This window comes from Anoplopoma fimbria, chromosome 18 (genome assembly GCF_027596085.1).
Source record: "Anoplopoma fimbria isolate UVic2021 breed Golden Eagle Sablefish chromosome 18, Afim_UVic_2022, whole genome shotgun sequence".
NCBI lineage: Eukaryota > Metazoa > Chordata > Actinopteri > Perciformes > Anoplopomatidae > Anoplopoma > Anoplopoma fimbria.
This window is the reverse complement of record NC_072466.1, coordinates 20,723,602-20,741,500: the sequence shown is the minus strand read 5'-3', so window position 1 is coordinate 20,741,500 and position 17,899 is coordinate 20,723,602. Positions and strand designations below refer to the sequence as shown.

The window sequence follows — 17,899 nt, the reverse complement described above, 5'->3', positions numbered from 1 at the left end:
AATGTAGGTCACTGCAGAAAGCATGGTTACACACATTAAGATCCAACATGAGAGTTTAGTTTCCCACAGCTACTCTTAAGGGATGGAAAACTTTCCTCTGTGTGTTCTCTATATGTGTTTTATTCTTTTATAAAGTGAGCCAATTATATTTCATGCGTTTTTCAAAAATAAAAAGTCACTTTGACATGTGCTTCTCCAGCAGCCATTGGAGGGTGGTATGAACACGATACAGGAACAGGGGAAAAAAATCATAGACAGTGCTTCACCAAACTGAGCCGAGTAGAAGTTTTACTTTCTATATGTATTAATGTTTTAAATGTGTATTATTAGCGAACGTCAGCCCTGTATGAAAACATGCAGTCCTAACTCATTTGAATAAAGCTGACATAAAAGGCCCAGGCTCAACTTTTGCATAAACGCCTCGTTATCCATTTTCGTTTACATTGATATTAAAAGTTGTGATGAATGATACTTTGATAACTTTTCAGTTTTTTTTTTTGTTGATCATTTGTTTTGGCCATGTTTGGATAAGGTACAGAGGAGAACTTTTCAGGTTTATTAATTAATCTGTAACTCCAGCTGGACTTCCTAGATTGTATTTCAATTTCACAACGCAGCCCCCTGAGCTGTTTTAACACAGAGCTGGTTCAGGTCTGAATTTCTGCTTAAGTTGTTGATCCTGAACTGTAATGTCCCTAGTTCACGTCTGGCCCAGGACCTTTGTTTCATGTTATAGGCCCAATCCCAGTGTCCCCCCTTAAGGCCTTAAACCCTGAACCCTCAGGGACTTACTGACTTCACCTGGTAAATGGAGTGAGAGAGACTGTGGGGCTTGAAATTGTGTAAATACAAATGGGACAGCACTTTGCTGCAAAAAATAATGTTACCATGACAACCTCAAAAAATATTATGTACAATTATAGGCTTTTTTTTTTTTTCGCTCCCTAATCTGACCGTCTTCCCAGCTTTTTCCTCACAATATGAGATATCATTTTAAATATTGTAATTACTCAGCTTTAATGACAAAATGAAATATTTGATGAATAAATCTATGTAATATAATTTCTGCTTCCATTCCTCTGATTTCATGTGTTTTTATGTTCCATCTTTAATCCTTAATGTTTCTGAGTAAATGTAATTTGCCAGGTTGAACACGCGTGCCGTCCTCTTTGTTTACCTTTTTTTTACGTCTCCATGCTTCCACTGCTTACCCCGTGTTTAACGTAACATTGCTATTAATTGTTGGAAATTCCCTTGGGCAAAGTCTACAGAAATGCGAACTTGCAGAAATGGTTCATAAAGGGCTGAAAATGTCTGCGAGAGACTCTAAAACACTCGATGATTCAACAGTGGAACAGCCCTAAACCCTCACGGACTTTGTGGAAGCGTGCCTCAAAGTTTGTGAGTGTGGAGATTTTGATTGGGTCATATTCCATCTTTCTCTCCCTTCATTTCCTTTCATGAGTCTACTGTCACTATCTAACAAAGACATAACATTTCTGACATGTTTCACTCTGTAGTTTGGTATAAGATTGTGACACCAGCTGTTAGTGGTGAGGCATAGATGGGCTTCAAGTCTAAAAGAAAGTTTCAGTTCCAGGTTTAACTTAAAATAAAAGATGAAAGTCCATATGCTTGGCCTCTCAAACCATCTCTATTGATAACACAAGTTATGTGCTAATACTGTAAACTACTCTCACTTCGTTTGTGAAAGCAAGACTTGTCATTCCTTAAGTCTGAGCCGAACATGCTTATGTCAATAAACAGTGTTATGAGAACAAGAGAGATTTATTACAGGCCTCTGCAGTGAAACTAAACCACCTGTGACCTCACACAGTGATCCCAGCTGTTTCGTTCATTTTGAACCGATAAGGAAGTCATGTGACTGCCTGCCTCCACATAGTTCTGTGAACCGCAGCCCTCCAGTAGGAATTAGGGTGAGTTGTCTCAGGGGGAGTGGAAGCTAGAGTTGATCAACACAGCGGAGCGTGTTCAGGCAAGACACACCGCCTCACTTTGCTTTTTCTTCATCCCTAGTCTGAAAGGAAACCTCAGAACACCTCTAATTGCTCCGCGTGCCTGACGTTTTCAACTGTCCTCGCGTCTTTATCTCCACGATGGATCATAATTAGACAAGCGAGGTTAAATGAGAATGCAGGACAAGGCCGACGGGGATTCACAGAAGGAATCAGTGGGAAAGATGAGGGATGAACGTGGACAGCAGCGTCAAGGTACTGTGACTAGAACTACTGTCTTATGCTGGTGATTAATACTGACCCACTGTGTGATAATAAAACCTGAATTCACTGTATATACATCTAAAAAGAGAACGCTTTGAAAGACAAAACTTCATTGTCTTATCCTCCCTTGACTTTCTTTCCTCACAGTCATTTTCTAGGTAGGCGTCTTTGGCATCGATGCATCTGATTGCCCAATCTTTCTTTTTGACTTGTTGATCATTTGCTTCTTAAAGATTTGCTTCTATAGTACCCTAATTAGTTGCAAGCAAAATATGCAATATATATATATATATGAGAGTTTCATAAATGTCTTCATAGTCTGCAGTCTTTTAGGGTTAACACATATGTGCCATTTTCCAACATTCTGTCAAACTTCCAACTCAAAATCTCTCATGTGCCACACAATTTAAACGTGCCTCTAAAGATTTTAACAGTGTTCAATCATAAAACTGCAGTGTATTCAGTTCCAAGCTCCTGTTTCCTCTCCCCCAGATGAGAAGAGAGCAGTGCAGAGGAGAACCTTCACCAGGTGGATGAATGTGTTTCTGCAGAGAGTAAGGCACAAATCAATACAGCGCTACCGTAACACTACACTTCAGCTCTTAAACGTAACCGGCAATAAGGTTTACCATTTGTTTATTTCCAGCGTGATCCTCCAGTCGAAGTGCACGACCTGTTCACGGACATTCAGGATGGGGGAATACTGATGGCTCTGCTGGAGGAGTTGTCCGGTTGCAAGCTAGTAAGAGTCAAGCCATACGGTGGAAGAATTCACCAAGAAAAATAGTACAATACAACCCCATTAAGTTATTTAATTTGCCTCTGGTCCATTTGAGTTCAGTTCACTAGCAATTGCATCATATTTGTGAACCTATAGTTTCCTTAAAACATATTAAATATACTCAAAAAACTTTTCTTGTGTGATGTCCTTTATCAGCTTTACAGGTTTAGGTCGTCCTCTCACCGCATTTTCAGACTGAACAACATCTCCAAGGCCTTGGCTTTCCTGGATGACAGACATGTGAGCGTGTTTGCTTTTTCAATACTATGGTTTGGCTTTGATGTCATCGAATCTGGAATAACTGGATTTCAGTTGTCCGTTGTTCCTCCCTGTTGTCCCTCAGGTGAAGCTGCCTGGCATCGATGCCTCAGGAATCGCTGATGGGATCCCCTCTGCTGTTCTTAAGCTTGTCTGGAATATGATCCTGTATTTCCAGGCAGGTCTTTCCCCCATCATCTATCTACTCTAATGTCTTAATGTGTTATTTCCCTCCTCTCCAGGATGTTTGTCTTTGTAACTGACCTATACACTCCTCTAAAACAGGTAAAGGTAGTGTCGGTAGGCCTCCAGAGGCATTTGTCTTCCAGCCTCTCCTCCTTATCAATGAGCAGTTACCCCTCCTCCAGCGACCTGTCACCCCCGCCAAATGACATTGGCAGCTACTTCTGCAACACCCTGCCAAGCAAAGGCAGAAAGGCTGCCAGAGAGCCAAAGTACCATGGGAAAGCAATCAAGACTCTGCTGCAATGGGTCCAAAGATGCACATCAAAGTGAGTCTGCAAATGAGCCAACCGCTTACAAAGTCATTTTTTTTCAACTAAAACCCAAACCCAAGTGTATACCTCTACAACCAAAATGAGGGAAGCACAATGTGCAAGCTGCCTGTGTCAACGTTTGTTTTTTTGATCATGCAATTTTGAATTTGCAGGTTTGGGGTGGAGGTACATGACTTTGGGAGGAGCTGGAGGAGTGGGCTTGCATTCCTAGCCATGATTAAGTCAATAAACCCAGCCTTGGTCGACCTTAGGGAGAGCCTGTCCAGACAGCCGAGAGAAAACATTCAGCTGGCCTTCACGATAGCCCATCACAGTTTGGATATCCCACCTCTGCTGGAGCCTGAAGGTGAAGGCTCACTGAATAAACAGTGACTCACATTGATCCATTTTCATCCACAAAGACAAATACCTTTCTGCTCCTTCAACTAGACAGTCCTACACTAAATAGGTGTTAAGATCCCAGCATGGTGTAATGATACCACCTATCAAAGGGTTGAAGGAGTAAAACAGAACCACTTATCCCATTACAGACTCATTTAGAAGTTGACCTCGCTAGAAATGAGCAGCAAAGGTCATTGCTGTGTGTGGTGTCACTTTTATTATATCCATAGTTTTATTCAAAGGCTCAAACAGGCCCTCACACAGCAGGGTGGTTTCCTTTAGGCTACCCTGCTAATGTAAGAAAACCCTTTATTCTTCTTTCCTCAGATGTGTCAGGCACTTCACCAGATGAGCAGTGCATCATCACCTATGTCTCTATGTTTCTGGGCCATTGTTCAGGCACAGATGAGGTTAGTACTGCTTTGAGTAGTTTGACTTTGTTGCAATTGTATCTGTCTCGCTGAGAGTTAGGTAAGAAAATTGATACCAGTCACATATATATGTTGATACAAAAACCAAAGTATAAAAACAACAAATTGTGTATTAACTGAAGGTAATTGCAGGACTATTTCTTTGCTGAGTGCGGTGAGAATGGAAGATTTTTGTATTGATGACTGTAAATATATTGGATATATCATACATTTTTGTGTGCTGTAGAGATTCTATAGGTGGATGCTCTTACCTCAATCTAACTGGCTGTCACTAAATATCTAATGCACAGGTAGAGAAAGGTATCAATCTTCTCGTCTAGCTCTCCACAAAAAAAGGAATTAAGCAAATTTTCTTAAAATATCAAACTATTCCTTTGCCACCAAAAAAACAGACATATTCATAAACACAATGAACCAATGACCTTTCTTGGTATTATTCCAGTCGTATAATGTAACTTTCACTCCTAAACCCTTATATTACAGGATCATACAACAGATGTCGAAGTTCCCGAGATCCCAAATTTTGGATCCCTTGAGTCTGTTAGCTTTGGAGGGACACACACTGATGACCTGAAAGCCCAAGCATTAGACCAATTCTTTGAGAAGAGCAACGAGCAGCTACTGTGGAAACGCTGGGCCAGAAGATCCTTAGGGAGCCCCCGAAACGCTTGGCTCCACCCTAGTGAGGCCACGTCATCATTCAACAAAAAGAAAAGCAGCATTTTACAGCCACCCAGTCCACTGGACGCAGGCATAGTCGGCCATGATATCCGATCATGGATGGAGAACTCGTCTGCACATCGGGGCGACAGCAAGCCAAGAGCGGATGAAAGTCGCCTTTCTTGGAGCTCAGAGGAAGGAATCTACAGCTTGTCAGCCCTGGACTCAGATGAGGAGGATGCCTACAGCTACATCCTGGATCTGAATAAAGAGGTTTTTCCACCATATAATCAGCTGAAAAGACAAGTGCCAAGGGTTGAAGAGGAAACAGAGGAAGAAATGTTCCTGAGCGGACAGCAGACTAAAGAGTCGAAACATCTGGAAGTATGTAAGAAGACGTTAAAAGGCAGTGAACATCAAGAAGGCTCACTAGCACTAAATGTTGAACCAGAGGTCAGGGCTCAGTCAGCGGTTCATAGGACCTGTGATTGGAAGAAAGATGAAAGTAGTTTGAGAGAGATGGCACAAAGTATAGCTGTATTTGACACAGAGCCAGAAGAAGACAGCAGGAGCAGAGAGAAAGACAAGAGAGTTGTTAGAGTACAGAGTCATGATGATGGTGATTATTGTGAGGAAGAGAGGAAGAAGGAGAGGACAGAAAATGCTAGACTGGTGAGACATGGATGTGATAAAAGAGAGGCTCTGATGGATGAAACCAAGAACTCAAAGCCTTTTGATGTGAATGGTTGGAAGATAGGAGTTGAGAAAGAGACTGAAGGGGGACTTCTTGAAAGATGTGGACAAGTGATTGAAAATCAAGTGGTGGACAACGGAAAAGAGGAGGAAAATTTGCCCAAATTTGAGGAAGGGCACGAGAGAAAGTCAGGGAAAGAAGAGAGGATAAGGACGAGGAGAGGGAAAAATCAAAATCAAATTCAAAGTGTTCTGAATTTAGAAAGTTTCAAGGAAGGAGTTAAGAATAGAATAATAACTGACGAGGCTGTATATGAAGTCAGAGGAGCTGGTGCAACTAGAATAAACACAATAGAAGAAAATGAAGGGAAAGAAAAGGGCCCAAACAAGAAAGAATTAAATAGTGAAGATGACAAGGATGAATACAGTGATGAAGTCATGGATTCTAAAGTTAGAACAGTGGAGCAGAAAGACAGGAAAGTTAAGATTAGGAGACGAGAACTCACTGGCAACACAGCAACAACAGCTGGTAAAACTGCCCCCAAAAATGACACTAATGGAGGTGGTAACATCCATGGTGAAAGTAGTTGGACTCCTGCCTGTACTGCAACTTCTCAGTCATTCAGGTAGGTCATGGCCTTTGCACAAACACAACTTACCATTAGCTAAGCACTTATTATTGATTATGATAACTGCGTTTCAGGCTCACCAGCATGGCACATGGTGCAATGATAACGGTGGTAGATTGACTACTCAATATGTTTGAAACAATGGGTCTTCAATTACAAATTATTATGAATCAAGTAATCTTTACCTAAACATAATCAAGTAGTTTTGTTGCATTATTTTGGTTTTGTTTCAATTTCGTAGTAATTGTAAGCAAAATCATCATGTTTATTACTTAACCTTACTAAGTAGTTTTTTTGCCAACATTAACCACATGTCTGTTTAAAATTGCGACCATACTCAGGGAATAAATACATTTCCCTTGATATGCTAGTGAGAGGGGAGTTTAGTTGTATGGGAAAGTTAATCCATATATCTAGACTAGCTGATGAGTTTTGCAAATGTTCCCCATCTTTTTAGGTGTTGCTGGAGTGTAAACTCTGCCAAACCAAATAAAGAACAGAACACAACTGGACTAGGCTCTGAAACAATAGCATCTTGGCTTTCACAGGGTACTTTCTATCAGGCAGCAACCTCTGAAAAGTAAAGTTCTGAAAAGTGAAGTCAATGTGGCCAAAGTGCCTAAAACCTGCATTCTCTCTAATGTCCATCAGGGGGCGACTCCTCTGGTTGTATAGAAGTCTATGAGAAAATGACTCTACTTCTCTCTTGATTTATTCCCTCAGTAAACATTGTAAACATGAGTTTATGGTGTCAATCTCTAGTTTCAAGTCTTTTTCAATACAGCATGATGTTCATTTAGTAAATGATGGTGTACTGTAAGATTTAGTCACCAGCATTCAGTAGTATTTAACTCCACCCTCTTATGTTACATCTGGTTGCAAAAAAAACCAAAATGGCGATGGCCAAAATGGGGTCCATTAAAATAGAATATATTTGATATCCCTCTTACCACACTGCTTCAACAATTGCACAATTGATTTACTTTATATTTCTTCATAGTAAACATGAGCGTTAAGTGCCTCATTGTAGTCTGAGTCTAACACTCCTGTTTTTTATCTGCTGTTCAACAGAGAGGGAGGATTCATCCCTCAATCCTCAGCTGCTCCTTGTGACATAACCCCATTAGAGCTGGAAATGCTCTTGTTCCTGTGGATCCTGCTCTACTGCTGCTTCATCTTCTGAGTCCCCCCTGCAGTGCATCCTTCTTATTAAGATATGCTTATTAGCCCAGTTTCCACTAACGAGCCCAACAAGGACACTTTAGAGCTGGTTTGACTCTTTATCTGGGTCACAAAATTCCCCCACAAGGCAACACTTAATGAGTTTGCCTTCTGCTACCAGCGGAAATGATTAGTCATTTGGGTTATAGTTTCAGATAAAACACAAACAGTGCTGTTATCCTTATTATTACACATTTTGTCAGCTACTCTGTCTAACACTGCACACATTACCGGACATGGGTTGTGAGATATTTGCGCATGTCCAAAATGCTCTGTTTATTTGATTTATTTTTTCGGGCAGACATCCTGCTCTCAATTTCCCTTGACTGTATCAACCACATGGTGGCGTCGCAGCATCACAGCAGCAACTCCCACATGACCTGCTGTTGAGACGCTGTATTGACTCTGTGAAACTAAGCTGATAATATTTAATGGGCACTTTGACAATTCTCATACTTTCACTGTCACTTGCATCATTGTATACTGTATCATTGTCCTCATCTCTATAGTTACTGTGTGATAGTCAAAGCTCATCGACAACGCAGGCTTTTCTTTTCATGGCATTTTTGTGACTGTGAGATATGATTAATACCTCTTTTTGTTCTTAATGTATCTTCTGGTCCTTTCCACAACATCTAACCAGTCATGTAAGTATTGTATTTCGAGGTGCCGTAGACTTACAAGGCACACACGTAGTGTCTTTGTTGGAATACCAGTGTGTAGACAGTGAAACTAGAGCAACATTTAAGTATGCATTGGTTGCATCAGTGTTCAAAATCCATGTTTACCAGAATGTGTATTAAAGGGGGGAATGAGTATGCCCTGTCCTCACTGTCCACCAAACACACACACACACACACACACACACACACACACACACACACACACACACACACACACACACACACACACACACACACACACACACACACACACACACACACACATATTCATTGCTGCTGGAATTCTAAGAAATCTAAAAAACATGCTGCCTTTGTTTGCTTGGAGCTCAACCCATGGGTCAAAAGCGCAGCCACAGGGGATCAATATACTTTCAACACCGCTGCCACCCCCGCACAAAGCCACCCGAACAACACTTCCCCACAGCTGGAGTTTTATGATTTTATGAGAGATCAACCTGCAGCCTCTCAGAAACAGGCCCAGCCAGGATGGCGAGAGAAGAAGCGTTTGTTGTGTATGGTTTTACATGTCTCACAGCGCTGGCATGGCGCTGGCATGGCGCTGGCATGGCGCTGGCATGGCACTGGCATGGCCTCACAGATGGCTCGGTTCTACCAAAGCCTGAGAAACTCCTTGGCAGGCTTCTGCAAAGGCAACAAGAGGTCAACCAGCAGCTCAACACATCGGCCCTAAACACAGCCTTGGCCTTTGAGCCGTACCATGACCTGGCAATCAGCACTGCTGCTGAGCACAACAGCACAACATCTTGTTCTCGCCCCTGGGCCTGGCATCAGCTCTGGCACTGCTGTCCCGAGTGTCTGGGTCCGAGAGTCGGAGCCAGGCCCTGGAGGCCCTGGGGCTGACGGCCAACGCTACAGAGCAGGGTGTGGAGGCCGCCTTATCTGCTCTTGCAGATCTGCAACTCAGCCTCAGTCTACAGGAGGGAGGTGGGGTTCAAAGGGCAGAATTTGGACCTGGAACAGGAGCTGGGGTTGGGGCAACACCAGTGGTGGAAATTGGAGGGGTCGATGCTAGGAACAGAACTGATGTAGATGACAGGGCAGAGGGTTGGAATGGAACTGAGGGAGCAGCCTCCATGTTGATGGAAAACCCTCACTAGACTATGACAGTTTCATGTTCAGGCCTCAGCACACCTCTGCCTTCAACACCAGCGTTGACACGTTGAAGAAAGACTTGGTAGCCTCTGACAAACTTGAACTTACCAATTATGTGTATTTCAAAGGTAGCTCCTTGTTGCGTGGGTGATGAATGTTTAAGCTTTTGTACATGCAAATTTTCAACACAGGGTTAGGAGGTATCAGACAGATTTGCAAAAGAGAAACGTACACCTACAAAAACATATTAAGCTTCAATGAGAATGAGCTGCTGCTAAATGTAAAAAAGCAAAGTGAGTACACTTACAAAATGTGCTCATTGTGTCAATGCAATACCACCCACTGCACAGCATCAGTCATTGTTGTCTGTATAGAGAAAATGCTCGGGGTGCAAACCATGTGAAGCTGTCTTATCGCTCTCATGTTCCTCTAAGTAACTTAATGACTTAAAGTAAGTGTCAGAAAACTTTAATATAAGTCAAATTAAATATTTTCACTTGTGCCATTTTGAATCCCTATTGAAACAAGCTCTTGCTGTTGATTTTTGAAAAAAAGGCTTCAATATGAGGCCAGCAAAAGGCAGTGATGGTAAAGAAAGAGAGGCAAAAACTGAGGGTGGTTCACCCAAAATATAATTATAACATCCATTATATTATTATAATTATTATCCATTATAACAACATTCTTTTTATTTATTATTATTTTAATATGTCTCCTGGCCAAGATATCTATCTGTCTTTGAGATTTCTGCTCCCAACCCTTATCTAATTGAGGTGATTAGAATTTAGTTTGTGGCGCTAGCAGCATTGAACCTTTTAACATTTTGGAAATTCCACAGCATCACATCTTTGTAGTGGCAGCAGTGAAGAGGAGACTGCAACCTTCCTCAAATGTATACATAAAACAAACATAAATGCGACATCCACCTCATGTTTCCCCACATCATTTTCATCCATTCAAGGTTTGACAGGCGCTCTTTTAATGACATCAACTCAGTTTACACTCTTCTGGAATGGTTTAATGATGCCGCCACCAGCTGCTCATCTCAATGTTCCAACTCCTAACATTTACATAACTGTAGCAGATGCAGATGCATTTTCTTTATGCCACTTTTCTAGAAAATTCGGCATAAATGTTTGCAAAATCACCCAGAGTGTCATCACACTGTTCCTGCGAAGAAACTCGATGCATAATTGTTCATGTCAGTTTAAATACTGTGAACACCATGAACCAAACTTCATTCACCTCCATTGTATTGAGTGAAGGCAAACGAAGCGTGGTTAAACACGGCAAGGGCAAGTGAGAGAAATGTTTGAACTAACCCATTAACAACGAAAAGGTAGTATTTATGCCATGGTTTAGTGGTGAATCATGTGGTGGTATATATGGGTCTAAGTGCGTCTATGTACAGTGAATGTCCTCCATAAAGGGTGTTTGCTTATCCTTGAGTACACAGCATATTGATCCATGTCATGGCACTGGTCCCTTGCAGCCACTGGCTTTCTGTTGTTCACTAGCATGATGAATGATGCTGAGTGGATTCTAAGTCAGCAATAATTACTGCTCTCTACACATCAGTGAGCCAGAGCCTGCAGTTTGGGTCCCACAAGTTGTAACAAGACAACTTAGAGCAAATCCATTAAAACATCGATTGCTGTTTTCACAGGCGGGCAGAAATCCTTTTCCCTAAGTTCCAACCAAGGAAATCCTACAGTTTAGAAAGCCTCCTGAAGAACTCTGGGGTATCATCGGTTTTCTCAAACTCGGCCGACTTCTCTGGAATATCGCAGAAGCATCTGAAACTCGCCAAGGTTAAGAGAGAACCAAAATATCCTATTTTTCATTACATTATGGATTACCATGAAACTACCAGGCAGAAGCGCTTGGTTGGGACCTTATTACACATTCATAAATTCATCTTCATTGATGCAATGCACATGCTGAACTATACCTTCTCCTCATGTCTCTCTCTAATGCTTACATTCAATCTCTTTATTCTGTCTTTTTTCCTGTTTCTGTCTCTTTTTTTAGGCTCCGCATGAGGTTATGCTGGAGGTGTAAGAGACCAAGTACAAAGAGGGGGGAAGACCTGACATCACGCTGGACTTGTCCGTTCCCCCGAGGAATACCTTTAACAGACCATTCATGCTCATAATTTACGATGGCCTCACAGGGCTCGTCCTGCTTATGGGGAGAATTATCGATCCTACAGATGTCTAGAAATGAGTGAACACCACTCTCTCCTTTTTGTGCTTTGCTATTCATATAATACTGAATTAATTTAGACTATATCATTTGTATTTTTTTCCCAATAGCATGGCATATCATTCTGGGGAAAGAAATGCATTTACAGCAATTACACCAAAGTTACAAAGTGCTTTGTTTTACCTCCAATTTTCCAAAACATTACAGGCTGATTTAGAGTTTATTTCCCCATTTCCACAAAATGATGAAAAGAAATTCAAATGGCAGTAATTTATCCCTGTGACCGAATCTCTGCAATTCTTGCAAAAACATAAAACACTTTTTCTTCCATCACAAAAGCATGTGCTCTTTTGTCATTTTTTCCCCCATCACAACCCATCTCTTTATTGCATCGTGCAATTACTGGAAAATTGCTTTGCAGGAACATCTCGGCTTATTCCCCAACACCTAAAGAAAATACTCGTAAAAATAGTGTCACATTTTTGCACTGGAGTTTTACCTCGGAATCAGACAGCTTTGTGGCGATGACATTGAGCTCATTGAGGAGATGATAAATAGAGGATAGTTTGATGAATAGGACAACAGATCCATCACAAGAAGCAGAAATGTCAGCCTATTAATCAAGAAGGGTCTTACCGGCTCTATAAATGTCAAAAAAAGAACTTGTAACTTTCATGTTCCTTGGGACTTTGTTTGTTTCCTGTTTTATTTTGAAAGTCACATGTCTTTTTTTAACTTCCTGCCTTTGTATGGTCTTCCCAGGTGTGTTCAACCAGTGAATAATCATTGTGTATTTAGTCTGTGTGTTGTCCCTGTCTTAGTGCCAGGTCGCCAGTGCTCACCGAGTAAGTAGCATTTTAGCTGTTATTTCCTCGTTTTTAGTTTTTCCCCTGCTTAGTATTTATTCCCAAAGCCTAAACAGATGTACAAAGGGCTTTATATTAGAGATGTCCTAAGCTGACCCTTATTTATTTTCAACTTTATACTAGGGTATTAAGTATTTTGATCGAGTAGCTCATGTCAGCTTTAGCAGCAACATCTGCTACTTCAGTGTGTCAGATACATATTTAATCAACATTTATTGGATTGTTCTCAGTATCGGCAGATAGATTTCAGGATGAGGCCAAAGAATTATGATTGGGACATCCCTAGTCCAAATATTCCATTATACTGCATCCAGCTGACTGTAATATGTTATAAAGATAGTAAACGTGTGTTGAGACATTAACCATGTCAGGTGTTTATTGTGTTATTTAAGGGATGACATGAAGCAGAATAAAGTTTCACCTTGAACTATACGGCATGCTACAGAATATACTGTATGTCTGGACTGTGGGAGGAAACCCACACAGCCACAGGGAAAACATGCAAACTGACCCAGTACGATTGATGAATGGCTCTTTGAAAATCAGCGTGGCTTTACAGTTTGCCAGTGTAATGAAACCCCAGTGATTTCTGGTGTAACATTGGATTTTAAGTATGTTGTGATTATGTTAACATGAAGGAAGTACGTAACGCAATGCACTACAAAACAAAAACGTTCATAAGACATAGTTTTAGAACAGCCCATTATCTCACAGTTGCTCATTGCCCATCTTGTGCTGACTGAGTTATGTGGCTTCAGGGAAGATAGTGTGGGCTGATATCTCTTAGCACAGAACAGAGAATAGGGGCTGGCTCTTGGTTAATCTTTGACTGAACTGTCAGCTGATATTCAGAGCTCTTGTATATAATGGGGAAGTTTCTGGCAAACGATCTGCAGCAAAGAGGACATTAAAGGTAGGCATGGCACTTAATCTAGATAAAGAAATATATTGTATAATGCTTTAAACTTTAGATATTATACTTGAATTTTTTGGTAAAATCAGGTTTAAGAGTAAAACTTTTGAAGATGTGATATAATCTGTAATATTTGGGAAGTGTCGAGCTGTTTAGATGTTAAATCATATCAGTCTACCCTGTTTAATTTAAAGTAATTGGCTTATGTCCACTTGTCATTCCATTAAAAAATTATTTCAAAAATGGTTCTATATAATCTAATACGACTATCACCTACTGTGGCTGAGCCCAACTAACTACCTCTGGTTTCCCTGGACAGGCTGTAACGATGCGTGGGATCTTTGCTAGTTGTGCACTCACAGCACTGCTGTTGGCTGCAGCCTGGGCAGACCACCATTTCCACCACAACCACGATAGCGATGGTCACAGCCATGATGAAGAAATGAACTGTCACAAGCTGTCCTCTCCCAATGCTGACTTCGGCTTTGCCCTCTACAAAAGCCTGAATGCCAACGCTGCTGCTGGAAAGAACATCTTCTTCTCGCCGCTGGGCATCTCCACCGCCCTGTCCATGCTGTCTACGGGGGCCAAGGGTGAAACCCATCGCCAGCTGTTCTCCAGCTTGGGCTACAGTGCTCACACCCAGGCTCAGGTCAACGAAGCGTACGAACATCTTTTCCACATGATGGGACACAGCCAGGAGAATCAGAACCTGGATGTCGGTAACGCCGTGGCCCTGCGCTCTGGCTTCAGTCCTCTGGAGGTGTTCCTGAAGGACATCAAGCACTACTACTCTGGTCATGTCTTCAATGTTGACTTTACCAAACCTGCTGAGGCTGCAGCAGAGATCAACACATACATTGCTGGTAAAACTCATGACAAGATCAAAGATATGGTGAAGGACCTGGACCCTGAGATGGCCATGGTGCTGATCAACTATGTCTACTTCAGAGGTAGGACACATGACCATACTGATTCATTCTGAAAGATAGCATACCATCCATGCAGATAGCCAGCTGCTTTGATAAAACACACATCAACACATTTATTCAGGAGCTTCTCCTTGCGTAGTTCAAGGAGCTCAAGGGCCGTGCATACCATGAATATTTAAAACAAACAAGTCTGAAAGATTTTAAAAGAAAGCGAGACAATTATAGCTCATATTGCAACAGTATGCATGGCCACGATCAAATAAGTTGACATGCAGCAACCACATTACTTTCCCCGTCCACCATCTCTTACAGGACAGTGGGACAAACCCTTCAATGCCAACCACACACAAAAGGCCGACTTCAATGTGGACGAAACCACCAAGGTTCAGGTGGACATGATGAAGAGGACAGGTCGCTATGACTTCTATCAAGACGTTGACAACCACACCACCGTCATCCTGCTGCCCTACAAGGGCAACACCTCCATGATGATCGTCCTGCCCGACGAAGGCAAGATGCAGGAGGTGGAGGGCTACATCAACAAGGACTACGTCAGGCATTGGCATGACTCACTCTTCAGGATGTAAGAGAGGAATTAGATTTTCTTTTGAATCCTCTTCTTGATGGTTGTAAAGTGTGTCGTGGATACATTGACAGTGTGGTTATTTGTAGTATCATAGGGAATGTCTTGGGGTTTGTTGGTGTTTTAACCTGGATAAATTGGTGTCCAACTAAACTCTAAGTAGATAAGGTGCCCTTGTTAAGCACAGCTCAAGTAGAATGATGGAGCTGTAGGTCAACTGTATGTATCAAGTGATTGTAACACTGGTGATGTTCTGCGTTTCTCAGTTCTGTGGATCTGTTCCTGCCAAAGTTCTCCATCTCCACTGATGCCGCCCTGGACAGCACTCTGAAAGGAATGGGCATGGCCGACGCTTTCACGGACAGCGCTGATTTCTCTGGCATGTCTGACGAGGTCAAACTAAAAGTCTCAAAGGTAGGATCAGAAAACATGCCCTAGCATGTTTGTTACGGGAATTTAAATCACAATAACTCGTTAACATGCGCACATTTACATAAAATAGAATAGATCCTGCAAAGTCTCTTTGCAAGCTTCAGTCTTCAAAGACCTGCGCTCTTAATGGAACTAGACACTGACTGTCCCTCTTGGTTGCCCAAACAGGTGTCCCACCAGGCCATGCTGAGTGTGGATGAAACGGGAACAGAGGCAGCGGCCACCACCACCATCGAGGTCATGCCCATGAGCATGCCTGAAGTCCTGAAACTCAACAGGCCCTTCATGGTCTTCATTTTGGAGCACTCGACCAAGAGCATCCTCTTCATGGGCAAGATCAACAATCCCACAGCCATGTAAAGATTCTAGGGCTAGATGTTACGTTGGTTATATGTTCACACTGTGGTAAGTTTGAGTAGCAACAGGACAGAAGATCATTTTGACCTTAGCATCTGAATGCTGTGTAGAGATGTCACAGTGATATTAAGAGCATTGGGGAATGATGAATGGAGGGTAGTTCGATGAATAGGACAACAGATCAATCAAGTAACTGAAATGTCAAGTCTATCAATCGGCTTTCAGTCTGTCTGCGTGACTCATTTATTACCATCTGTCATCTGAACCTCGACTAGGTGTATAAATGTCTAAATACATCATTATGAATTGTATCCAGCTGACTGTTGTGTTTATGATAAAGATAAAAAAAAACATAAGTAGATATATTGCTTGAAGCATCTGCTTACACAGAGCCTACGTGTTATTTTGCAATTGCTGTTTCAACATGGTGAAGTGAAGGGGAATAAAGACTTGTCATTAACAACTGGCATTTTGTTATTTTAACCTTGAGTTAGAAACAGCAATTCATTCTGAACTTTTGAGAGAAAGAACCAATATCTTTTGTTGAAGTCTTAAATGTGTCTCTTTATATCTGGTATATAATGCACAAATACAACTTTTTCAGTCATGATACCTGGGCTTTGCATAGCTGTTAATACCGTGTACTGATCCAATACCAGCGTTTGATCGATAATCTTTAATCTAGTATCTTTAATGTAATAAGGCAACATCAGGCTTGACCTAAATGATGCTTTCCTAACTTTGTAAAACACAGTAACAATTAAATCTACACATACAAATTTACAGAATTGTTATTTATTAAAATAATAGTAGTACACCAGCACCTTGGTAAAAAATCATCAAAATGAACAGGAATAACTAATCTAGTGTAAATCTTTTTAATGCAACAACAAAATGGTCAATGTTTAAACTGGAATTTTAGTTCTTGTATATAATATATACAATATGTTAACATGGAACTGAATGGAATAGTGAAATGAAGTGAATTGAATTGTGATGACTATTGTTATCTCACACACAATTAATGCAACTGTAACAGACATTTTAGACTCCTACTGCACCAGCTGTGCTTTAGCCATGTTGTGTTGCATCAGTAAAGATAGCCTTGCCAAAATTCTCTTGGCCCAGGACAGTAAAAGAGGATGGTTCTCGTTAATGTTTGATGGAGCTGTCTGCCAACTCTTGGATCAATTTAATGTAATGGTGAAGTTTCTGCCAAACTGCGGCAAAGAGTAAAGTAACCGCAGTGGTGTATAGTAACGAAGTAGAAATACTTCGTTACTGTACTTAAGTCGTTTTTTTGGATATCTGTACTTTACTTTACTATTTATATTTCTGTTGACTTTCACTACATTTTGCAAAGAAAACTGATACTTTGACTCCGATACATTTCCCCTGAAACCTTCGTTACTCGCTACAAAATCAAATCTATCTTTAGAAAAAAAATGAATCATGAGACCAATGTCGGGGACTGTGGTGGAACACAGACTGCAAGCAAGCAGGTTCGGCGAATCAGTGGTCCTAGCTTGCAAGTTAAATCATTGGTTAATCACGTTAATGCGCAATTGCAAACAAGTGCTCTCAAAGCCACGTTTTTTTGATTCCCAGGATGCCAGCTAGCGAGCGACCACAAGAGTAGAATTCCACTCTACGATGACTGATTCCATGATGGAAGCAGAAACGGAAGCACCTGCTACTCCCGCAACAAACCACGGTGGAGACGAAGACCAACACCCGTGGCCATATTTGCGAGAAATGTTTTCTTCTGTTGGAGTGCCGGATGAAGTGCCTCTTATGCTTACCCAAAGCTACTGAAATATTGGCATTCAAAAACTCCCCATCCAACCTCAGGAAACACATTGAGGTAAATTAAGATTAATCCCATGAGCCGCAACGTTAATGTTTAGTTATCATAATTAGCATAAACCTGTTAAGATATCTAGCAGTGTTTCCCACAGGATTGGAGTATATCTTTGGCGGGGGAGGGGGGGAGACAGGTGTCT

At 41.4% G+C, this 17,899-nt stretch overlaps 2 protein-coding genes across 2 annotated transcripts; both read left to right on the top strand.

The window, feature by feature from the left end:
* The first annotated feature begins 2,207 nt into the window (after window positions 1–2,207).
* Window positions 2,208–7,774, top strand: clmnb (calmin b). Its single transcript, XM_054619113.1, has 10 exons — window positions 2,208–2,231; window positions 2,696–2,794; window positions 2,887–2,982; window positions 3,178–3,261; window positions 3,365–3,457; window positions 3,565–3,791; window positions 3,950–4,143; window positions 4,506–4,588; window positions 5,093–6,588; window positions 7,663–7,774. Exons 1-10 carry the CDS (start codon window positions 2,208–2,210, stop codon window positions 7,772–7,774), a joined length of 2,508 nt encoding a protein of 835 aa, XP_054475088.1.
* Window positions 7,775–13,505: 5,731 nt separating this feature from the next.
* LOC129107256 (alpha-1-antitrypsin homolog) lies at window positions 13,506–16,359 on the top strand. The gene is made up of 5 exons (XM_054618692.1): window positions 13,506–13,592; window positions 13,912–14,545; window positions 14,837–15,107; window positions 15,374–15,521; window positions 15,708–16,359. The coding sequence occupies exons 2-5, from the start codon at window positions 13,921–13,923 to the stop codon at window positions 15,897–15,899; spliced, it is 1,236 nt and encodes a 411-aa protein (XP_054474667.1). The 5' UTR covers window positions 13,506–13,592; window positions 13,912–13,920; the 3' UTR covers window positions 15,900–16,359.
* The last annotated feature ends 1,540 nt before the right edge of the window (window positions 16,360–17,899 follow it).